The sequence below is a fragment of the Nerophis lumbriciformis genome, linkage group LG01 (assembly GCF_033978685.3).
Source record: "Nerophis lumbriciformis linkage group LG01, RoL_Nlum_v2.1, whole genome shotgun sequence".
NCBI classification, from domain to species: domain Eukaryota; kingdom Metazoa; phylum Chordata; class Actinopteri; order Syngnathiformes; family Syngnathidae; genus Nerophis; species Nerophis lumbriciformis.
In genome coordinates, this window is record NC_084548.2 from 72,790,001 (window position 1) to 72,814,000 (window position 24,000).

The 24,000-nt window shown below is 40.2% G+C and overlaps 1 protein-coding gene and 14 non-coding genes across 15 annotated transcripts in view; 4 read left to right on the forward strand and 11 right to left on the reverse strand.

The window, feature by feature from the left end:
• The window catches only part of pou6f1 (POU class 6 homeobox 1), an 83,670-nt gene that overhangs the window by 52,710 nt on the left and 6,960 nt on the right, over positions 1–24,000 (forward strand). Inside the window, exons 5-8 of the mRNA XM_061972475.1 lie at positions 883–1,115; positions 1,188–1,316; positions 22,620–23,037; positions 23,103–23,271. Of these exons, the coding sequence (XP_061828459.1) occupies positions 883–1,115; positions 1,188–1,316; positions 22,620–23,037; positions 23,103–23,271 (949 nt within the window). The remainder of the gene's footprint in view (positions 1–882; positions 1,116–1,187; positions 1,317–22,619; positions 23,038–23,102; positions 23,272–24,000) is intronic.
• On the reverse strand, positions 9,753–9,825 carry trnar-ucg (transfer RNA arginine (anticodon UCG)). The gene has a single exon. It is a non-coding gene; the product is annotated as a tRNA-Arg (tRNA).
• Positions 9,947–10,019, reverse strand: trnar-ucg (transfer RNA arginine (anticodon UCG)). Its single transcript has one exon. It is a non-coding gene; the product is annotated as a tRNA-Arg (tRNA).
• Positions 10,144–10,216, reverse strand: trnar-ucg (transfer RNA arginine (anticodon UCG)). The gene has a single exon. It is a non-coding gene; the product is annotated as a tRNA-Arg (tRNA).
• Positions 10,338–10,410, reverse strand: trnar-ucg (transfer RNA arginine (anticodon UCG)). Its single transcript has one exon. It is a non-coding gene; the product is annotated as a tRNA-Arg (tRNA).
• trnar-ucg (transfer RNA arginine (anticodon UCG)) lies at positions 10,532–10,604 on the reverse strand. The gene has a single exon. It is a non-coding gene; the product is annotated as a tRNA-Arg (tRNA).
• Positions 11,432–11,504, forward strand: trnar-ucg (transfer RNA arginine (anticodon UCG)). The gene has a single exon. It is a non-coding gene; the product is annotated as a tRNA-Arg (tRNA).
• Positions 12,161–12,233, reverse strand: trnar-ucg (transfer RNA arginine (anticodon UCG)). Its single transcript has one exon. It is a non-coding gene; the product is annotated as a tRNA-Arg (tRNA).
• On the forward strand, positions 13,650–13,722 carry trnar-ucg (transfer RNA arginine (anticodon UCG)). The gene has a single exon. It is a non-coding gene; the product is annotated as a tRNA-Arg (tRNA).
• Positions 15,157–15,229, reverse strand: trnar-ucg (transfer RNA arginine (anticodon UCG)). Its single transcript has one exon. It is a non-coding gene; the product is annotated as a tRNA-Arg (tRNA).
• On the forward strand, positions 15,949–16,021 carry trnar-ucg (transfer RNA arginine (anticodon UCG)). Its single transcript has one exon. It is a non-coding gene; the product is annotated as a tRNA-Arg (tRNA).
• trnar-ucg (transfer RNA arginine (anticodon UCG)) lies at positions 16,826–16,898 on the reverse strand. Its single transcript has one exon. It is a non-coding gene; the product is annotated as a tRNA-Arg (tRNA).
• On the reverse strand, positions 18,028–18,100 carry trnar-ucg (transfer RNA arginine (anticodon UCG)). The gene has a single exon. It is a non-coding gene; the product is annotated as a tRNA-Arg (tRNA).
• trnar-ucg (transfer RNA arginine (anticodon UCG)) lies at positions 18,603–18,675 on the reverse strand. Its single transcript has one exon. It is a non-coding gene; the product is annotated as a tRNA-Arg (tRNA).
• On the reverse strand, positions 19,608–19,680 carry trnar-ucg (transfer RNA arginine (anticodon UCG)). Its single transcript has one exon. It is a non-coding gene; the product is annotated as a tRNA-Arg (tRNA).

Below are 24,000 nucleotides of genomic sequence, written 5' to 3' on the forward strand. Positions count from 1 at the left end.
ATGATGCAATATGTACATACAGCTAGCCTAAATAGCATGTTAGCATCGATTAGCTTGCAATCATGGATTGACCAAATATGCCTGATAAGCACTCCAGCAAGTCAATAAAATCAACAAAACTCACCTTTGTGCATTCACGCACAGCATAAAAAGTTTGGTGGACAAAATGAGACAAAGAAAGAGTGGCATGAAACACGTCTTTCTGTGGCAGCATCGGAGAAAGTCGTACATGTAAACAAACTACGATGAGTTCAAGGATCGCTGAAATTAGTAGGACAAAACTGTGCTTGCCAAATACTGTCATCAGGGAAGCATGTTTAATATAAACAGTGGGATTTCTAACAGTTAGGAAGGTTTGTGTCATGTTTGTCCTCCTACAGAAAATATATCTTTTTCTTTATCTTTTTCCATTTTCACACATCTCTGAAAGAGGTCCAGGGAGCCACTAGGGCGGCGCTGAAGAGCTCTACAGCCGCGGGTTGCTGACCCCTGAGCTAAAACAATGCTGTAAAAAGGCTTAAAAAAACACTTAAAAAGCACACAAAGTACCAATTAGCAATTAGCTAATGACAGTAGTGAAGCCCGCCCACCATGGTTGCACCGTGTTGAAACATCAGTACATGGTGTTGCGTCTGACCAGTCTACCTCTCAGGGAATTAAAGTCACTGACATATATGCAGAGTAAGAAGGACCATCAAGACAGAATAGGAATATTATCATGTGTTACTGAAGCTTCAGGAGACCAGCCCACATCAATACAGTCATACCGTCATCTCGGGATGGTCTCACATTCAAACAGGAAGAGACAACTCCTCACTCCACACGTGTACATGTCAGAACGCGGTCATGACGTCCCAACATTGTCCTCTCTGTCGCCCTCAGCTGCCACAGTTTTGAACTCAGTCCAGCCTCAGCTCCAGACCAGCACACAGGCGCTGTTCCAGTCTCCGGCAGCTTCCATACAGACCGCCTTCCAGCAGTCCCAGCCCGCCTCGCTCGCCAACTCCCACGGCGAATGTGCGGCTCAAGCCACGCCGGCAACGGTCGCCGCCTCCCAGGCTAACCTATCTGTGGCGGCGCTCCAGACGGCGGGGCTCTCCATCAACCCTGCACTTGTAAGAACCCAGAGTCACACGTTTACGTACCTCGCACCACGTTTGAAAAAACGCAACCTCTTTTCCACGTAGATCAACGCTGCCTCGCTCGGAGCGCAGACTCAATTCCTCAGTTCGCTCACCTCCACTCCCATCTTCACCAGCGCCATGTCCAACATGGCCGGCATCACCAGCCAGATCCTGACCACGGCACAGGGACAGGTGGGTGTTTGGCTTTGCTCCTCCAGATAGGATAGAATAGAATAGAATGGACTTTATTGTCATTATATTTGCATATAACGAGATTAAGGACTCCAACTTAAGGTGCGGTAGTGGAAACGAATATGAAATAAAAAATAAATCACATAAGTAATTAAAGCTGCAAGCAGTGTTGGTCGGGCCCGCGTATTTGGCAGGTGCTAGTCCTAAGTGTCCCAATACTTATTTCCAGTTGTAGTCCTAAGTGTCCCAATACTTATTTCCAGTTGTAGTCCTAAATTTCCCAATACTTTTGTCAAGATGTAGTCCTAAGTGTCGCAATACTTTTATCCAGTATAGGTGTCCCAAAACTTTTGTCCAGTTGTATTCCTAAGTGTCCCAATACGTATGACCAGTTTTCGTCTTAAGTGTCCCAATACTTTTGTCAAGTTTTAGTCCCAAGTGTCCCAATACTTTTGTCAAGTTGTAATCCTAAGTGTCCCAATATTTTTGTTTAGTGTAGGTGTCCCAATAATTTTGTCCAGTGGTAGTCCTAAGTGTCCCAATACTTTTGTCCAGTGGTAGTCGGAAGTGTCCCAATACTTTTGTCCAGTTTTAGTCCTAAGTGGCCCAATACTTTTGTCCAGTTTTCGTCCTAAGTGTCCCAATACTTGTGTCAAGTGTTAGTCCCAAGTGTCCCAATACTTTTGTCCAGTTTGCGCCCCAAGTGTCCCAATACTTTTGTCCAGTTGTAGTCCTAAGTGTCCCAATACTTTTGTCCCGTGGTAGTCCGAAGTGTCCCAATACTTATGTGAAGTTTAAGTCCTAAATGTCCCAAAACTTTTGTCAAGTGGTAGTCCTAAGTGTCCCAATACTTTTGTCTACGTTTAGTCGGAAGTGTCCCAATACTTTTGTTCAGTGGTATTCCTAAGTGTCCCAATACTTTTGTCAAGTTTTCGTCCTAAGTGTCCCAATACTTTTGTCCAGTGGTAGTCGGAAGTGTCCCAATACTTTTGTCCAGTTTTAGTCCTGAGTGGCCCAATACTTTTGTCCAGTTTTCGTCCTAAGTGTCCCAATACTTGTGTCAAGTGTTAGTCCCAAGTGTCCCAATACTTTTGTCCAGTTTGCGCCCCAAGTGTCCCAATACTTTTGTCCAGTTGTAGTCCTAAGTGTCCCAATACTTTTGTCCCGTGGTAGTCCGAAGTGTCCCAATACTTATGTGAAGTTTAAGTCCTAAGTGTCCCAATACTTTTGTCTACGTTTAGTCGGAAGTGTCCCAATACTTTTGTTCAGTGGTATTCCTAAGTGTCCCAATACTTTTGTCAAGTTGGAGTCCTAAGTGTCCCAATACTTTTGTCCAGTGTAATTGTCCCAATATATTTTGTCCAGTGTAAGTGTCCCAATACTTTTGGCCAGTTTTCGTCATAAGTGTCCCAATACTTTTGGCCAGTTTTCGTCCTAAGTGTCCCAATACTTTTGTCCAGTGGTAGTCGGAAGTGTCCCAATACTTTTGTCCAGTTTTAGTCCTGAGTGGCCCAATACTTTTGTCCAGTTTTCGTCCTAAGTGTCCCAATACTTGTGTCAAGTGTTAGTCCCAAGTGTCCCAATACTTTTGTCCAGTTTGCGCCCCAAGTGTCCCAATACTTTTGTCCAGTTGTAGTCCTAAGTGTCCCAATACTTTTGTCCCGTGGTAGTCGGAAGTGTCCCAATACTTTTGTCCAGTTTTAGTCCTGAGTGGCCCAATACTTTTGTCCAGTTTTCGTCCTAAGTGTCCCAATACTTTTGTCCAGTGGTAGTCGGAAGTGTCCCAATACTTTTGTCCAGTTTTAGTCCTGAGTGGCCCAATACTTTTGTCCAGTTTTCGTCCTAAGTGTCCCAATACTTGTGTCAAGTGTTAGTCCCAAGTGTCCCAATACTTTTGTCCAGTTTGCGCCCCAAGTGTCCCAATACTTTTGTCCAGTTGTAGTCCTAAGTGTCCCAATACTTTTGTCCCGTGGTAGTCCGAAGTGTCCCAATACTTATGTCAAGTTTAAGTCCTAAGTGTCCCAAAACTTTTGTCAAGTGGTAGTCCTAAGTGTCCCAATACTTTTGTCTACGTTTAGTCGGAAGTGTCCCAATACTTTTGTTCAGTGGTATTCCTAAGTGTCCCAATACTTTTGTCAAGTTGGAGTCCTAAGTGTCCCAATACTTTTGTCCAGTGTAATTGTCCCAATATATTTTGTCCAGTGTAAGTGTCCCAATACTTTTGGCCAGTTTTCGTCATAAGTGTCCCAATACTTTTGTCCAGTGGTAGTCATAAGTGTCCCAATACTTTTGTCAAGATGTAGTCCTAAGTGTCGCAATACTTTTATCCAGTATAGGTGTCCCAAAACTTTTGTCCAGTTGTATTCCTAAGTGTCCCAATACGTATGACCAGTTTTCGTCTTAAGTGTCCCAATACTTTTGTCAAGTTTTAGTCCCAAGTGTCCCAATACTTTTGTCAAGTTGTAATCCTAAGTGTCCCAATATTTTTGTTTAGTGTAGGTGTCCCAATAATTTTGTCCAGTGGTAGTCCTAAGTGTCCCAATACTTTTGTCCAGTGGTAGTCGGAAGTGTCCCAATACTTTTGTCCAGTTGTAGTCCTAAGTGTCCCAATACTTTTGTCCCGTGGTAGTCCGAAGTGTCCCAATACTTATGTCAAGTTTAAGTCCTAAGTGTCCCAAAACTTTTGTCAAGTGGTAGTCCTAAGTGTCCCAATACTTTTGTCTACGTTTAGTCGGAAGTGTCCCAATACTTTTGTTCAGTGGTATTCCTAAGTGTCCCAATACTTTTGTCAAGTTGGAGTCCTAAGTGTCCCAATACTTTTGTCCAGTGTAATTGTCCCAATATATTTTGTCCAGTGTAAGTGTCCCAATACTTTTGGCCAGTTTTCGTCATAAGTGTCCCAATACTTTTGTCCAGTGGTAGTCATAAGTGTCCCAATACTTTTGTCAAGATGTAGTCCTAAGTGTCGCAATACTTTTATCCAGTATAGGTGTCCCAAAACTTTTGTCCAGTTGTATTCCTAAGTGTCCCAATACGTATGACCAGTTTTCGTCTTAAGTGTCCCAATACTTTTGTCAAGTTTTAGTCCCAAGTGTCCCAATACTTTTGTCAAGTTGTAATCCTAAGTGTCCCAATATTTTTGTTTAGTGTAGGTGTCCCAATAATTTTGTCCAGTGGTAGTCCTAAGTGTCCCAATACTTTTGTCCAGTGGTAGTCGGAAGTGTCCCAATACTTTTGTCCAGTTTTAGTCCTAAGTGGCCCAATACTTTTGTCCAGTTTTCGTCCTAAGTGTCCCAATACTTTTGTCCAGTGGTAGTCGGAAGTGTCCCAATACTTTTGTCCAGTTTTAGTCCTAAGTGGCCCAATACTTTTGTCCAGTTTTCGTCCCAAGTGTCCCAATACTTTTGTCCAGTTTGCACCCCAAGTGTCCCAATATTTTTGTCCAGTTGTAGTACTAAGTGTCCCAATACTTTTGTCCCGTGGTAGTCCGAAGTCTCCCAATACTTATGTCAAGTTTAAGTCCTAAGTGTCCCAAAACTTTTGTCAAGTGGTAGTCCTAAGTGTCCCAAAACTTTTGTCAAGTGGTAGTCCTAAGTGTCCCAATACTTTTGTCTACGTTTAGTCGGAAGTGTCCCAATACTTTTGTTCAGTGGTATTCCTAAGTGTCCCAATACTTTTGTCAAGTTGGAGTCCTAAGTGTCCCAATACTTTTGTCCAGTGTAATTGTCCCAATATATTTTGTCCAGTGTAAGTGTCCCAATACTTTTGGCCAGTTTTCGTCATAAGTGTCCCAATACTTTTGTCCAGTGGTAGTCATAAGTGTCCCAATACTTTTGTCAAAATGTAGTCCCAAGTGTCCCAATACTTTTGTCCAGTTTGCGCCCCAAGTGTCCCAATACTTATGTCCAGTTGTAGTCCTAAGTGTCCCAATACTTTTGTCCCGTGGTAGTCCGAAGTGTCCCAATACTTATGTCAAGTTTAAGTCCTAAGTGTCCCAAAACTTTTGTCAAGTGGTAGTCCTAAGTGTCCCAATACTTTTGTCTACGTTTAGTCGGAAGTGTCCCAATACTTTTGTTCAGTGGTATTCCTAAGTGTCCCAATACTTTTGTCAAGTTGGAGTCCTAAGTGTCCCAATACTTTTGTCCAGTGTAATTGTCCCAATATATTTTGTCCAGTGTAAGTGTCCCAATACTTTTGGCCAGTTTTCGTCATAAGTGTCCCAATACTTTTGTCCAGTGGTAGTCATAAGTGTCCCAATACTTTTGTCAAGATGTAGTCCTAAGTGTCGCAATACTTTTATCCAGTATAGGTGTCCCAAAACTTTTGTCCAGTTGTATTCCTAAGTGTCCCAATACGTATGACCAGTTTTCGTCTTAAGTGTCCCAATACTTTTGTCAAGTTTTAGTCCCAAGTGTCCCAATACTTTTGTCAAGTGGTAGTCCTAAGTGTCCCAATACTTTTGTCCAGTGGTAGTCGGAAGTGTCCCAATACTTTTGTCCAGTTTTAGTCCTAAGTGGCCCAATACTTTTGTCCAGTTTTCGTCCGAAGTGTCCCAATACTTGTGTCAAGTGTTAGTCCCAAGTGTCCCAATACTTTTGTCCAGTTTGCGCCCCAAGTGTCCCAATATTTTTGTCCAGTTGTAGTCCTAAGTGTCCCAATACTTTTGTCCCGTGGTAGTCCGAAGTGTCCCAATACTTATGTCAAGTTTAAGTCCTAAGTGTCCCAAAACTTTTGTCAAGTGGTAGTCCTAAGTGTCCCAATACTTTTGTCTACGTTTAGTCGGAAGTGTCCCAATACTTTTGTTCAGTGGTATTCCTAAGTGTCCCAATACTTTTGTCAAGTTGGAGTCCTAAGTGTCCCAATACTTTTGTCCAGTGTAATTGTCCCAATATATTTTGTCCAGTGTAAGTGTCCCAATACTTTTGGCCAGTTTTCGTCATAAGTGTCCCAATACTTTTGTCCAGTGGTAGTCATAAGTGTCCCAATACTTTTGTCAAGATGTAGTCCTAAGTGTCCCAATACTTTTATCCAGTATAGGTGTCCCAAAACTTTTGTCCAGTTGTATTCCTAAGTGTCCCAATACGTATGACCAGTTTTCGTCTTAAGTGTCCCAATACTTTTGTCAAGTTTTAGTCCCAAGTGTCCCAATACTTTTGTCAAGTTGTAATCCTAAGTGTCCCAATATTTTTGTTTAGTGTAGGTGTCCCAATAATTTTGTCCAGTGGTAGTCCTAAGTGTCCCAATACTTTTGTCCAGTGGTAGTCGGAAGTGTCCCAATACTTTTGTCCAGTTTTAGTCCTAAGTGTCCCAATACTTGTGTCAAGTGTTAGTCCCAAGTGTCCCAATACTTTTGTCCAGTTTGCGCCCCAAGTGTCCCAATACTTTTGTCCAGTTGTAGTCCTAAGTGTCCCAATACTTTTGTCCCGTGGTAGTCCGAAGTGTCCCAATACTTATGTCAAGTTTAAGTCCTAAGTGTCCCAAAACTTTTGTCAAGTGGTAGTCCTAAGTGTCCCAATACTTTTGTCTACGTTTAGTCGGAAGTGTCCCAATACTTTTGTTCAGTGGTATTCCTAAGTGTCCCAATACTTTTGTCAAGTTGGAGTCCTAAGTGTCCCAATACTTTTGTCCAGTGTAATTGTCCCAATATATTTTGTCCAGTGTAAGTGTCCCAATACTTTTGGCCAGTTTTCGTCATAAGTGTCCCAATACTTTTGTCCAGTGGTAGTCATAAGTGTCCCAATACTTTTGTCAAAATGTAGTCCCAAGTGTCCCAATACTTTTGTCCAGTTTTGGTCATAAGTGTCCCAATACTTTTGTCCAGTGGTAGTCATAAGTGTCCCAATACTTTTGTCAAGTTGTAGTCCCAAGTGTCCCAATACTTTTGTCCAGTTTTCGTGCTATGTGTCCCAATACTTTTGTCCAGTGGTAGTCATAAGTGTCCCAATACTTTTGTCAAGTTGTAGTCCCAAGTGTCCCAATACTTTTGTCCAGTTTTCGCAGAGGTTCTTTGAAGAGTCATAAAATCAAAACCGGAGCAGGTATCAAAACTCTTTCGCCAACTTTTAATCAGAAGGGTTTAATCTCTCTCCTGTGTTAGTTTGAAGCCGAAACAACAAACGCGCTCAGAGGAGATAATGTTTGAAGAAAGGTGACCGGTTTTTACAAAAATGTTGTTTTGAAGGGGGAATAGTAAACTTCCTGTTGATTTTTGCTGGGGGTTGTCAATTTATGAAATGTAGGTCTAAGTTAGACCTACATAGAGGTTTTTGTTTCATGTCTCTCCGACCTTCCCAGTGGGAGTTACAGGCAGTTTTGTCATTTTTTTTCTTCCGAGGAGCAGTTTTTTCTGCGTTTTATTCAAAAATTGCGCTAGAGCGCAATTTTGAGATTTGGAGTTAGGTTTTTTTATAAGATCGCAATTTTTGACAGTCCTGATGTGTGCGTTCAGTTTGGTGAGTTTTGAAGCATGTTAAGGGGGTCAAATTACAGCTCAAAGAGGCAAAAGTTAATGTTTTTAGTACTTTTTTGTCTTGAAGGGGGAATTGCCAAGTTCCTGTTGATTTTAGCCCGACAATGTACTATTATGAAATGTAGGTCTAAGTCAGACCTACATAGAGGTTTTTGTTTCATGTCTCTCCGACCTTCCTAGTGGGAGTTACAGGCAGTCCAGTTTTTTTTTTCCTAGGGGGCGCTAGAGCGCAATTTTGAGTTTTGTGGTTGGGTTTTTTTTTTAAAAGGCAATTTTCGCAGGTCCTGATGTGTGGGTCAAATATGGTGAGTTTTGAAGCATGGGTCAAATTAGTGCTCAAAGAGGCGGCGGAAGAATAAAGAATAAAGAATAAAACCTTACAAATTCAATAGGTCCTTATGTCCCATTGCATAAGGACTCCCTTTGGGAGTCCTTATACAATGGGCCATGCGGGCCCTAATAAAGATAACAAATAAGAATTGAAATAAACAGACTACTATCCAATAAAAACAATAAGCAATCCTGTACAATATACAAAAAACGGTACAATATACAGAACAAAACAAGAGTACTGGAACAGATGAAGAGAATATGCCGAATAAATCAGTGCAAGCCAACGAGGAGTGTGTACAGATGTCGTGACAAATGTAGCTTACCACCATCAATGTGTGAATGCGGAGTGAACGAATGACGGGTTCTGCCCTTTGTGAACTGCAATATAAATATCATCCATTATAGTGGGGACTCAAAATTCTCAGAAGTTCTGTTCCAAGAGCCTGTGTGAATTGTGGAAAAAAGTAAATTAATGGTAAATGTATTATACTTGTCTAGTCGAACCTCGGATTCAGGAGGAACAGTGTGGTTTTGGTCCTGGTCGCGGAACTGTGGACCAGCTCTATACTCTCGGCAGGGTCCTTGAGGGTGCATGGGAGTTTGCCCAACCAGTCTACATGTGTTTTGTGGACTTGGAGAAGGCATTCGAACCGTGTCCCTCGGGAAGTCCTGTGGGGAGTGCTCAGAGAGTATGGGGTATCGGACTGTCTGATTGTGGCGGTCCGCTCCCTGTATGATCAGTGCCAGAGCTTGGTCCGCATTGCCGGTAGTAAGTCGGACACGTTTCCAGTGAGGGTTGGACTCCGCCAAGGCTGCCCTTTGTCACCGATTCTGTTCTGAACTTTTATGGACAGAATTTCTAGGCGCAGTCAAGGCGTTGAGGGGATCTGGTTTGGTGGCTGCAGGATTAGGTCTCTGCTTTTTGCAGATGATGTGGTCCTGATGGCTTCATCTGGCCAGGACCTTTAGCTCTCGCTGGGTCGGTTCGCAGCCGAGTGTGAAGCGACTGGGATGAGAATCAGCACCTCCAAGTCAGAGTCCATGGTTCTCGCCCGGAAAAGGGTGGAATGCCATCTTCGGGTTGGGGAGGAGATCTTGCCCCAAGTGGAGGAGTTCAAGTACCTCGGAGTCTTGTTCACAAGTGAGGGAAGAGTGGATCGTGAGATCGACAGGCGGATCGGTGCGGCGTCTTCAGTAATGCGGACGCTGTATCGATCCGTTGTGGTGAAAAAAGAGCTGAGCCGGAAGGCAAAGGTCTCAATTTACCGGTCGATCTACGTTCCCATCCTCACCTATGGTCATGAGCTTTGGGTTATGACCGAAAGGACAAGATCACGGGTACAAGCGGCCCAAATGAGTTGGTCAGCTCTAGTTCAGAGACTAGATTCAGTTCTCGCCATTGCTTAATTAATTCTGACCAACAAGAGTTTTGAAAAGTAACCACGAAGGGACTCGAACACTCAATCTCCTGATCCGAAGTCAGACGCCTTATCCATTAGGCCACATGGTCTTCTAAAGAGTTTACTGGGACAGTTTCCTCTACTGTAAAAAAAAATTGGTCAGCTCTAGTTTAGAGACTAGATCCAGTTCTCGCCATTGCTTAATTAATCCTGACCAACAAGAGTTTTGAAAAGTAACCACGAAGGGACTCGAACCCGCAATCTTCTGATCCGAAGTCAGACGCCTTATCCATTAGGCCACATGGTCTTCTAAAGAGATTACTGTGACAGTTTCCTCTACTGTAAAAAAGTGGTCAGATCTCGTTTAGAGACTAGATCCAGTTCTCGCCATTGCTTAATTAATCCTGACCAACAAGAGTTTTGAAAGGTAACCACGAAGGGACTCGAACCCTCAATCTTCTGATCCGAAGTCAGACGCCTTATCCATTAGGCCACATGGTCTTCTAAAGAGTTTACTGGGACAGTTTCCTCTACTGTAAAAAAAAATTGGTCAGCTCTAGTTTAGAGACTAGATCCAGTTCTCGCCATTGCTTAATTAATCCTGACCAACAAGAGTTTTGAAAAGTAACCACGAAGGGACTCGAACCCGCAATCTTCTGATCCGAAGTCAGACGCCTTATCCATTAGGCCACATGGTCTTCTAAAGAGATTACTGTGACAGTTTCCTCTACTGTAAAAAAGTGGTCAGATCTCGTTTAGAGACTAGATCCAGTTCTCGCCATTGCTTAATTAATCCTGACCAACAAGAGTTTTGAAAGGTAACCACGAAGGGACTCGAACCCTCAATCTTCTGATCCGAAGTCAGACGCCTTATCCATTAGGCCACATGGTCTTCTAAAGAGTTAACTGGGACAGTTTCCTCTACTGTAAAAAATTGGTCAGCTCTAGTTTAGAGACTAGATCCAGTTCTCGCCATTGCTTAATTTATCCTGACCAACAAGAGTTTTGAAAAGTAACCACGAAGGGACTTGAACCCTCAATCTTCTGATCCGAAGTCAGACGCCTTATCCATTAGGCCACATGGTCTTCTAATGAGTTTACTGGGACTGTTTCCTCTACTGTAAAAAATTGGTCAGCTCTAGTTTAGAGACTAGATCCAGTTCTCGCCATTGCTTAATTTATCCTGACCAACAAGAGTTTTGAAAAGTAACCACGAAATGACTCGAACCCTTAATCTTCTGATCCGAAGTCAGACGCCTTATCCATTAGGCCACATGGTCTTTTAAGGAGTTTACTGGGACAGTTTCCTCTACTGTAAAAAATTGGTCAGCTGTAGTTTAGAGACTAGATCCAGTTCTCGCCATTGCTTAATTAATCCTGACCAACAAGAGTTTTGAAAGGGAACTACGAAGGGACTCCAACCCTCAATCTTCTGATCCGAAGTCAGACGCCTTATCCATTAGGCCACATAGTCTTCTTATACATTTATTGGGACAGTTTCCTCTACTGTAAATAATTGGTCAGCTCTAGTTTAGAGACTAATGGATAAGGTGTCTGACTTCGGATCAGAAGATTGAGGGTTCAAGTCCCTTCGTGGTTACTTTTCAAAACTCTTGTTGGTCAGGATAAATTAAGCAATGGCGAGAACTGGATCGAGTCTCTAAAGGAGAACTGACCAATTTTTTACAGTAGAGGAAACTGTGCCAAAAGAACATTAGAAGACCATGTGGCCTAATGGATAAGGCGTCTGACTTCGGATCAGAAGATTGAGGGTTGGAGTCCCTTCGTGGTTACTTTTCAAAACTCTTGTTGGTCAGGATTAATTAAGCAATGGCGAGAACTGGATCTAGTCTCTAAACTAGAGCTGACCAATTATTTACAGTAGAGGAAACTGTGCCAAAAGAACATTAGAAGACCATGTGGCCTAATGGATAAGGCGTCTGACTTCGGATCAGAAGATTGAGGGTTCGAGTCCCTTCGTGGTTAACTTTCAAAACTCTTGTTGGTCAGGATTAATTAAGCAATGGCGAGAACTTGATCTAGTCTCTAAACTAGAGCTGACCAATTTTTTTTTACTGTCCCAGTAAACTCCTTAAAAGACCATGTGGCCTAATGGATAAGGCGTCTGACTTCGGATCAGAAGATTGAGGATTTGAGTCCCTTCGTGGTTACTTTTCAAAATAATACAAGCTATATTTGCTTGTAATGAGCAAGAAAATCTGTCAATGGAACAAGTCAAAATGGTCTTGGTAAGATTTCTTGAAATAAGGCATTTTATTTAAGCTTTAAAAATAAAAAATAAACTGATCTTTAAATTAGTAATTAAACTTATAACAAACTTGTGATGCTCAAAAGTAGTATTCTTTTCCTCAGAAGATATATTGGCTGGAAACAAGTTCTTAAGTCTCAATCTTATAAGACACAAGATAATCGGGCAGTTGCTGTCTTTGGTCAGAAGGAGGAACATCTGGGGAGGGAAAAGCTGATCGTGTTTACCCTTCTTTAGAAGATGTTTAGTCTCTCATCCAAGTCGTCTTCATGACTTCATGGTCATAAACTGAGATTGGTCAGCTCGAGTTTAGAGACTAGATCCAGTTCTCGTCATTGCTTGATTAATCCTGACCAACAAGAGTTTTGAAAAGTAACCACGGAGAGACTCTAACTCTCAATCTTCTGATCCGAAGTCAGACGCCTTATCCATTAGGCCACATGGTCTTCTGACACCATCAGAGAAAATGTTTTCAAATAGATAGGTTCATAAATCAGAGCTCCATTGTACTCTTGTGTTATGAAGTGATGACGTATAGTTAGACATGTGCAGCACAATATGAGAGCGGGTCATTGGGGGATGGAGGACTGGAAAACTGTCTGACCACATTAAGCCATTACACGACCATGTGGCCTAATGGATAAGGCGTCCGACTTCGGATCAGAAGATTGGGGGTTTGAGTCCCTTTGTGGTTTTTAGTTTGTTAGGGCTTGGTGCCACGCTCAAGCACAGTAACCTTCCCTGTCTCATAAGACACAAGATAATCGGGCGTTTGCTGTCTTTGGTCTGGAGGGCCAAATCTGGACACAAACAGTCAAATTTCTTTATGTCTTACCCACAACGAGATTTAGTCTGTCATCTAATTATGCTTCATCAGTTCATGATCGTAGACTTAGATTGCTCAGCTCTAGGATAGAAACTATATCAAGCTCTGGATAAAATTGAATGATATTAACATAAGTCATTGCTATTTGTTCCTGAAAAGCAAGAAGCTAAGATTACAACCACAAAGGGACTTGAACCCTCAATCTTCTAATCCGAAGTCAGACTCCTTATCCATTAGGCCACATGGTCTTCTGACACTTATTTACATGTTTTATGTGATCCAGACCCAACACATAAAGCCAAACAACCAGGCGTTGGGCAGTTCTTAATGTCTGCTACAATAACATCGACACAGCCACCAACCACCAAAAGGCCAGACTCTCGTCCTTCAAACCCAAAATCTTGCGTGAACAAATGCGATCTAAAGGGTTGGGCGTCGGCGTTCCTCAAAGAGTTTTGATCGTAAATATTAAACGTGTTCAATATTTCCTGTTTTGGAGCTGATTACCAAGACAAATTCACTCTTAACACACCTCAGACCACAAGCGGTCTTATAAGACAAAAGATAATCAGGTGTTTGCTGTCTTTGGTCTGAAGGAGTAAATCTAGTCAAAAACAGTCCAGTTTTCTTTATGTGTCTTACCCACTTCAGATGACGTTCAGTCTCTGATCACGGACTTAGGTTGGTCAGCTCTAGTTTACAAGCAAGATCCAGGTAAAGATTTAGTGATATCAACATAAGTCAATACTAACCTGACCAGAAAAGTAACTGGAAATACGACCATGGAAGGTCTCAAACCCTCAATCTTCTGATCCGAAGTCAGACACCTTATCCATTAAACCACAGGGTCTTCTGACATTGTCTAGTCACAGTCAGGGAAAAAGTTTGCAAATGAAGGGTTCATAAATCGGGGCTCCATTGTACTCTTGTATTATGAAGTGATGACGTATAGTTAGACATGTGCAGCACAATATGAGAGCGGGTCATTGGGGGATGGAGGACTGGAAAACTGTCTGACCGCATTAACCCATTGCATGACCATGTGGCCTAATGGATAAGGCGTCTGACTTCGGATCAGAAGATTGGGGGTTCGAGTCCCTTCGTGGTTTTTAGTTTGTTAGGGCTTGGTGCCACGCTCAAGCACAGTAAGCTTCCATTTCTTATAAGACATAAGATAATTGGGCGTTGGCTGTCTTCGGTCTGGAGGGCAAAATCTGGACAAAAACAGTCCATTTTCTTTATGTTTTTATTTAGTCTCTCATCTAATTATGCTTCATCAGTTCATGATCATAGACTTAGATTGGTCAGCTCTAGTTTAGAAACTATATCAAGCTCTGGATAAAATCTAATGATATTTACATAAGTCATTGCTATTTGTTCCTAAAAAGCAAGAAGCTAGTATTACAACCATGAAGGGACTTGAAAACTCAATCTTCTGATCCGAAGTCAGACGCCTTATCCATTAGGCCACAAGGTCTACTGACACTTAATGAGATGTTTCATCTGCTACACATCCAACACATAAAGTCAAACAACCAGGCTTTGAGCAGTTCTTGATGTCAATAACATTGACACAGCCACCAACCACCAAAAAGCCAGACTCTCGTCCTTCAAACCCCAAATCTTGCGTGAACAAATGTGATCTAAAGAGTTTTGATCGTAAATATTAAACATGTTCAGTATTTCCTGTTTTAGAGCTGATTACCAAGACAAATTCACTCTTAACACACCTCAGACCACAAGCGATCTTATAAGACACAACGTTTGCTGTCTTTGGTCTGAAGGAGTAAATCTAGTCAAACAGTCCGATTGTCTTTATGTGTCTTACCCGCTTCAGATGACGTTTAGTCTCTAATCAGTTCATGGACTTAGATTGGTCAGCTCGAGTTTACAAGCAAGATCCAGATAACGATCGAGTGATATCAACTTAAGTCACTACTAATACTATTTATTCCTGACCAGAAAAATAACTGGTATTACAACCACGAAGGGATTTGAACCCTCAATCAAGTCAGACGCCTTATCCATTAGGCCACATGGTCTTCTGACCCCTGCTGAGATTTTTTATCTGCTATAGACTAAAACAACCAGGCTTTGAGCAATTCTTAATATCTGCTACAATAACATCGACACAGCCACCAACCACCAAAAAGCCAGACTCGTCCTTCAAACATGAAATCTTGCGTGAACAAATGTGGTCTAAAGGGTTGGGCGTCGGTATTCCTCAAATAGTTTTGATCATAAATATTAAACGTGTTCAGTATTTCCTGTTTGGGAGCTGATTTCCAAGACAAATTCACTCTTAACACACCTCAGACAGTCTTATAAGACACAAGATAATCGGGCGTTTGCTGTCTTTGGTCTAAATGGGAAAATCTGGTCAAAAACAGTCCGATTGTCTTTATGTGTCTTACCTCACTCTCCTACCAGTTTATGATCTGGATATAGATTGGCCAGCTCTGGTTTACAAGAAAGATCCAATGATATCAACTTAAGTCACTACTAATACTATTTCTTCCTGACCAGAAATGTAACTGGTATTACAACCATGAAGGGACTTGAACCCTCAACCTTCTGATCCGAAATCAGACACCTTATCCATTAGGCCACATGGTCTTCTGACACTAGATGAGTTTTTTTTTATCTGCTATAGACTCAACACATAAAGACAAACAAGCAGGCTTTGAGCAGTTCTTAACATCGACAGAGCACACAGAACCATTCTGCCCCACCAAATCTTGCGTGAACAAATGCGATCTAAAGGGTTGGGCGTCGGCGTTCCTCAAAGAGTTTTGATCGTAAATATTAAACGTGTTCAATATTTCCTGTTTGGAGCTGATTACCAAGACAAATTCACTCTTAACACACCTCAGACCACAAGCGATCTTAGAAGACACAACGTTTGCTGTCTTTGGTCTGAAGGGGAAAATCTAGTCAAAAACAGTCCAATCGTCTTTAGGTGTCTATCGTCTCAGATGACGTTCAGTCTCTGATCATGGACTTAGATTGGTCAGCTCTAGTTTACAAGCAAGATCCAGATAAAGATTTAGTGATATCAACATAAGTCACTACTAACCTAAAAGTAACTGGAATTACAACCATGAAGGGACTCGAAGTCAGACACCTTATCCATTAGGCCACATGGTCTACTGTCTTTTTCGAGGCACAATCAGGAAAAAAGTTTTCAAATATATAGGTTCATAAATCGGGGCCCCATTGTACTCTTGTATTATGAAGTGACGACGTATAGTTAGACACGTGCAGCACAATAAGAGAGCGGGTCATTGGGGGATGGAGGACTGGAAAACTGTCTGACCACATTAACCCACTTGCAAGACCATGTGGCCTAATGGATAAGGCGTCTGACTTCGGATCAGAAGATTGAGGGTTCAAGTCCCTTCGTGGTTGTTTCTCTCTAATGTCATTGATGAATGCAGACAATATGGGAAACTGTCCAAATGTGACTGCACCTTTAAACAAACAGTTTTATTGCCATTGTTTGAGAACGGGTTCACAAACTAGGAATGTTTCTTGGTACTATCGTGCAACATAAAACACATACAACACAGAATAGGTAATAAAAATGAGCGGTAACTGAGCTATCAGATCTTGTTGTTGTTCATGTGTAAGATAGCCGAGGGGAAAAAACTGTTCAGGTGGCGGGAGGTGTGGGTCTGGATGGACCGTAGTCTCCTGCCTGAGGGGAGAATGGAGAAAGGCACTGTAAAAACACCTAAAAGCCTCTATCATCGTTTTTTTACACATGCTGTAAGTCTGGTATGTATGAATCACACACGGAACCATTCTGCCCCAATACAAAGTCAAAAAAGTCCTTCAAATCCGAAATCTTGCGTGAAAAAATGTGATCTAAAGGGTTGGGCGTCGGCGTTCCTCAAAGAGTTTTGATCGTAAATATTAAACGTGTTCAATATTTCCTGTTTTGGAGCTGATTACCAAGACAAATTCAGTCTTAACACACCTCAGACAATCTTATAAGACACAAGATAATCGGGTGTTTGCTGTCTTTGGTCTAAAGGGGAAAATCCGGTCAAAAACAGTCCAATTGTCTTACCTCGCTCTCCTATCAGTTTGATAATGGATATAGATTGGTCAGCTCTAGTTTACAAGCAAGATCCAGATAAAGATCTCGTGATATCAACTTAAGTCACTACTAATACTATTTATTCCTGACCAGAAAAATAACTGGTATTACAACCACGAAGGGATTTGAACCCTCAATCTTCTGATCCGAAGTCAGACACCTTATCCATTAGGCCACATGGTCTTCTGTCCCCTGCTGAGATTTTTTATCTGCTATAGACTAAAACAACCAGGCTTTGAGCAATTCTTAATATCTGCTACAATAGCATCGACACAGCCACCAACCACCAAAAAGCCAGACTCGTCCTTCAAACATGAAATCTTGTGTGAACAAATGTGGTCTAAAGGGTTGGGTGTCGGTGTTACTCAAATAGTTTTGATCGTAAATATTAAACGTGTTCAATATTTCCTGTTTGGGAGCTGATTTCCAAGACAAATTCACTCTTAACACACCTCAGACAGTCTTATAAGACACAAGATAATCGGGCGTTTGCTGTCTTTGGTCTAAATGGGAAAATCTGGTCAAAAACAGTCCAATTGTCTTTATGTGTCTTACCTCGCTCTCCTACCAGTTTATGATCTGGATATAGATTGGCCAGCTCTGGTTTACAAGAAAGATCCAATGATATCAACTTAAGTCACTACTAATACTATTTCTTCCTGACCAGAAATGTAACTGGTATTACAACCATGAAGAGACTTGAATCCTCAACCTTCTGATCTGAAATCAGACACCTTATCCATTAGGCCACATGGTTTTCTGAGACTTGATGATATTTTCTATCTGCTATAGACTCAACACATAAAGACAAACAACCAGGCTTTGAGCAGTTCTTAATGTGTGCTACAATAACATCGACAGAGCACACAGAACCATTCTGCCCCACCAAAAAGCCAGACTCTCGTCCTTCAAACCCCAAATCTTGCGTGAACAAATGTGATCTAAAGGGTTGGGCATCGGCGTTCCTCACTGACATAAAGAGTTTTGATCGTAAATATTAAACGTGTTCAATATTTCCTGTTTTGGAGCTGATTACCAAGACAAATTCACTCTTAACACACCTCAGACCACAAGCGATCTTAGAAGACACAACGTTTGCTGTCTTTGGTCTGAAGGAGTAAATCTAGTCAAACACAGTCCGATTGTCTTTATGTGTCTTACCCGCTTCAGATGACATTTAGTCCCTAATCAGTTCATGGACTTAGATTGGTCAGCTCTAGTTTACAAGCAAGATCCAGATAACGATCGAGTGATATCAACTTAAGTCACTACTAATATTACGTATTCCTGACCAGAAAAATAACTGGAATTACAACCACGAAGGGATTTGAACCCTCAATCTTCTGATCCGAAGTCAGACGCCTTATCCATTAGGCCACATGGTCTTCTGTCCCCTGCTGAGATTTTGTATCTGCTATAGACTAAAACAACCAGGCTTTGAGCAATTTTTAATATCTGCTACAATAACATCGACACAGCCACCAACCACCAAAAAGCCAGACTCGTCCTTCAAACATGAAATCTTGCGTGAACAAATGTGGTCTAAAGGGTTGGGCGTCGGCGTTCCTCAAAGAGTTTTGATTGTAAATATTAAACGTGTTCAATATTTCCTGTTTTGGAGCTGATTACCAAGACAAATTCACTCTTAACACACCTCAGACAGTCTTATAAGACACAAGATAATCGGGCGTTTGCTGTCTTTGGTCTAAAGGGGAAAATCCGGTCAAAAACAGTCCAATTGTCTTACCTCGCTCTCCTATCAGTTTGATCATGGATATCGATTGGTCAGCTCTGGTTTACAAGAAAGATCCAGATTAAGATCTCATGATATCAACTTAAGTCACTACTAATACTATTTATTTCTGACCAGAAAAGTAACTGGTATTACAACCATGAAGGGACTTGAACCCTCAATCTTCTGATCCGAAGTCAGACGCCTTATCCATTAGGCCACATGGTCTTCTGTCCCCTGCTGAGATTTTGTATCTGCTATAGACTAAAACAACCAGGCTTTGAGCAATTCTTAATATCTGCTACAATAACATCGACACAGCCACCAACCACCAAAAAGCCAGACTCGTCCTTCAAACATGAAATCTTGCGTGAACAAATGTGGTCTAAAGGGTTGGGCGTCGGTATTCCTCAAATAGTTTTGATCGTAAATATTAAACGTGTTCAATATTTCCTGTTTGGGAGCTGATTTCCAAGACAAATTCACTCTTAACACACCTCAGACAGTCTTATAAGACACAAGATAATCGGGCGTTTGCTGTCTTTGGTCTAAATGGGAAAATCTGGTCAAAAACAGTCCGATTGTCTTTATGTGTCTTACCTCGCTCTCCTATCAGTTTATGATCTGGATATAGATTGGCCAGCTCTGGTTTACAAGAAAGATCCAATGATATCAACTTAAGTCACTACTAATACTATTTCTTCCTGACCAGAAATGGAACTGGTATTACAACCATGAAGAGACTTGAAACCTCAACCTTCTGATCCGAAATCAGACACCTTATCCATTAGGCCACATGGTCTTCTGACACTAGATGAGTTTTTATTATCTGCTATAGACTCAACACATAAAGACAAACAAACAGGCTTTGGACAGTTCTTAATGTGTGCTACAATAACATCGACAGAGCACACAGAACCACTCTTAACACACCTCAGACCACAAGCGATCTTAGAAGACACAACGTTCGCTGTCTTTGGTCTGAAGGGGAAAATCTAGTCAAAAACAGTCCAATAGTATTTATGTGTCTTACGTCTCAGATGACGTTTAGTCTCTGATCATGGACTTAGATTGGTCAGCTCTAGTTTACAAGCAAGATCCAGATAAAGATTTAGTGATATCAACATAAGTCACTACTAACCTAAAAGTAACTGGAATTACAACCATGAAGGGACTTGAACCCTCAATCTTCTGATCCGAAGTCAGACGCCTTATCCATTAGGCCACATGGTCTACTGACACTTCACGAGATTTTTTTATCTGCTATAGATAAATAAATATATATAATTATTTTCTCCCAAAACAGAAAGAAAGAATACATTTAGTAAGAAAAGTTACAGTAATTTATTAATACATATTATTTCAATGCTGCTTCTAACATTGAATACTATTATTACACCATTTTTAAAGCATTTTATTAGTTGATTTTTTTTTTCAACTTAAATGTCAAAAAAAATGACGGTAAGTTGCAATAATTTCACCTCAAAATGTAGTGTATATTACTGTAAATTGAAAAACACTACTGCTGTTTTTATTGGTAAAAAAAGGCAGCTCAGTTGCCAGAATTTTACTGTAAAATGTACATTTGTTTTTTTTACTGTAAATAAAAAAAAAATGCAATTTTACAGTAACATTTTGGTACCTGAGCTGCTATTTTTTTTTTTTTTTTTTTTTTTTTTTTACTGCAAATCAACAAGTGTAGATTTTTCGGTGTATTACTGTAAATGCCAAAACGGCACCACAGTTTATTACAGTAAAAATAAATTGTTTTCATTGAGAGAAAAATGCTGTAAAAACCACATTAAATTTCACAATTTGACCATGAAATCTATTGCTACTTTTACATTGCACAATTTGATGGATAACTTGCTTTGAAATCATTATTATTAGTATTTATTTCTATTTAAAAAATGGTTTGAATGTTTGATCATATATTTTTGCATAATTAGACAATATTTAAGTTAACATAATTTGTGATTACATGTATTTTTTTTCTCCCAAAATAGAAAGAAATAATACATTTAGTAAGAAAAGTTACAGTACTTTATTGATACATATTATTTCCATGCCGCTTCTAACATTGAATACTATTATTACACCATTTTTAAAGCATTTTATTAGTTGATTTTTTTTTCAACTTAAATGTAAAAAAAAATGACGGTAAATTGCAATAATTTCACCTCAAAATGTAGTGTATATTACTGTAAATAGAAAAACACTACTGCTGTTTCTATTGGTAAAAAAAAAAGGCAGCTCAGTTGCCAGAATTTTACTGTAAAATGTACATTTGTTTTTTTACTGTAAATTAAAAGAAATGCAATTTTACAGTAAAATTTTGGTACCTGAGCTGCCATTTTTTATTTTTTATTTTTTTTACCGCAAATCAACAAGTGTAGATTTTTCGGTGTATTACTGTAAATGCCAAAACGGCACCACAGTTTATTACAGTAAAAAAAGTTGTTTTCATTTAGAGAAAAATGCTGTAAAAATCACATTAAATTTCACAATTTGACCATGAAATTTATTGCTACTTTTACATTGCACAATTTGATGGATAACTTGCTTTGAAATCATTATTATTAGTATTTATTTCTATTTAAAAAAAATGGTTTGAATGTTTGATCATATATTTTTGCATAATTAGACAATATTTAAGTTAACATCATTTGTGATTACATGTATTTTTTTTCTCCCAAAATAGAAATAAATAATACATTCAGTAAGAAAAGTTACAGTACTTTATTGATACATATTATTTCCAGGCCGCTTCTAACATTGAATACTATTATTTCACAATTTTTAAAGCATTTTATTAGTTGATTTTTTTAAAACTTAAATGTAAAAAAAAATACGGTAAGTTGCAATAATTTCACCTCAAAATGTAGTGTATATTACTGTAAATGGAAAAACACTACTGCTGTTTTTATTGGTAAAAAAAGGCAGCTCAGTTGCCAGAATTTTACTGTAAAATGTACATTTGTTTTTTTTACTGTAAATAAAAAAAAAATGCAATTTTACAGTAAAATTTTGATACCTGAGCTGCCATTTTGTTTGTTTTTGTTTTTTTACCGCAAATCAACAAGTGTAGATTTTTCGGTGTATTACTGTAAATGCCAAAACGGCACCAAAGTTTATTACAGTAAAAATAAATTGTTTTCATTGAGAGAAAAATGCTTTAAAAATCACAGTAAATTTCACAATTTTACCATGAAATCTATTGCTACTTTTACATTGCAAATTGCACATATTTAAGTTAGCATAATTTGCGATTACATGGAGTACATATAATTATATTCAGTAAAAAAACAAATGTAAATTTTACAGTAAAATTCTGGCAACTGAGCTGCCTTTTTTTTTTTACCATAAAAACAGCAGTAGTGTTTTTCCATTTACAGTAATATACACTACATTTTCAGGTGAAATTATTGCAACGTACCGTAATTTTTTTTACATTTAAGTTTAAAAAAAATCAACTAATAAAATGCTTTAAAAAATTGTGTAATAATAGTATTCAATGTTAGAAGCGACCTGGAAATAATATGTATCAATAAAGTAATGTAACTTTTCTTACTAAATGTATTCTTTCTTTCTGTTTTGGGAGAAAATAATTATATATACTCCATGTAATTGCAAATGATGTTAACTTAAATATTGTAAAATTATGCAAAAATATATTATCAAACATTCAAACCATTTTTTAAATAGAAATAAATTTAATGGTCAAATTGTGAGTAGTTTATTACAGTAAAAAAAAAAAATTCATTTAGAGAAAAATGCTTTAAAAATCACAGTAAATTTCACAATTTGACCACAAAATCTATTGCTACTTTTACATTGCACAATTTGATGGATAACTTGCTTTGAAATCAGTATAATAGTATTTATTTATATTTTAAAAATGGTTTGAATGTTTGATTATATATTTTTGCATAATTAGACAATATTTAAGTTTGCAATTACATTTTTTTTTTTCTCCCAAAACAGAAAGAAATAATACATTTAGTAAGAAAAGTTACTTTATTGATACATATTATTTCCAGGCTTTCAAGGGCCAAATAAAATGAAGTGGCGGGCCACATCTGGCCCCCGGGCCTTGAGTTTGACACCTGTGGATGAGATCTTTCATTGTGAGTGTCTTCTGTCAGTGCTGAATTCAGGTTGTCGTTTCCCAGGTGATCGGAACGCTCCCCCTGCTGGTGAACCCGGCCTCCCTGGCCGCGGGGGCCACGCCCACTTTGCCCCTCCATGGTCTGCAGGTTCAGACCGTCACCCCCCAGCTGCTCCTAAACACGCAGGGCCAGATCTTCGCCGCGGTGGGGAACAGCCTCACGGCCTCGGCGGGGGTCCTGCCCAAAGCTGCCGCCCCGCCAGCGGCTACTAAACCCCAGCTAGAGGCGCCACTTTCGCAGCAGATCTTTACAAAGATCGTGCCCGATTTGTCGGGTTTGATGCAACCGCAGGCCACGGCTGCCTGCCAGTCGCCCGTCATCATCGCCCCGCAGCCGTCGGCGCTCAAGAGCGCCGCCACGCCGTCCTCCGCGGCCCCGGTGACCTGTGCCGACATGGCCAAAGCGGGCCAGCTGGTCAGCAGTACGTACTTCGTCTCCTCACAAGATACTCTTTCCAGGATTTAAGCCGCCTCCCTCCTCTTCCAGAGCCCCACCAGGCCGCCAGCAGCGACGAGGGCATCAATCTGGAGGAAATACGAGAGTTCGCCAAGAACTTCAAGATCCGTCGACTGTCGCTGGGGCTGACGCAGACGCAAGTGGGACAGGCTCTGACCGCCACCGAGGGCCCCGCCTACAGCCAGTCGGCCATTTGCAGGTGACTTCTTGTCCAGCTCCTACAGCAGGCCTGGGCAATTAATTTGACTCGGGGCAGGGGGGGAACATTTAGAGAAATAAAAGTGTCTGGGCGCCGGTATATCTATTTTTAGGAACACTAATACAAAACCTCACAATAATGTCTGATTGAATGCTAAAAACGTTATGACAGACCACCTTAAAAAAAACGGAATGGAATTTCAATTTTTTTTTTTATTGAATGAAGGGTTGCAAAGGGGTGGAAAGTTTCCGGTAAATTTCCGGAAATTTTCCAGAAATTTACCACGTTAAGCTCGGGAAGTTTGGAAATATTGACCATTTTTTGACTATTCAAAATTGGACACTGTAAATGGGAATTAATGGGAATACATGGGAGTTAAGGGGAATTAATGGGAATTAATGGGAATATATGGGAATTAATGGGAATATACGGGAATTAATGGAAATATATTGGAATTAATGGGAATATATGGGAATTAATGGAAATATATTGGAATTAATGGGAATATATGTTTTGGCCCTGCGATGAGGTGGCGACTTGTCCAGGGTGTACCCCGCCTTCCGCCCGATTGTAGCTGAGATAGGCTCCAGCGCCCCCCGCGACCCCAAAGGGAATAAGCGGTAGAAAATGGATGGATGGATATTGGAATTAATGGGAATATATGGGAATGAATGGGAATATATGGGAATTAATGGGAATATATGGGAATTAATGGAAATATATTGGAAT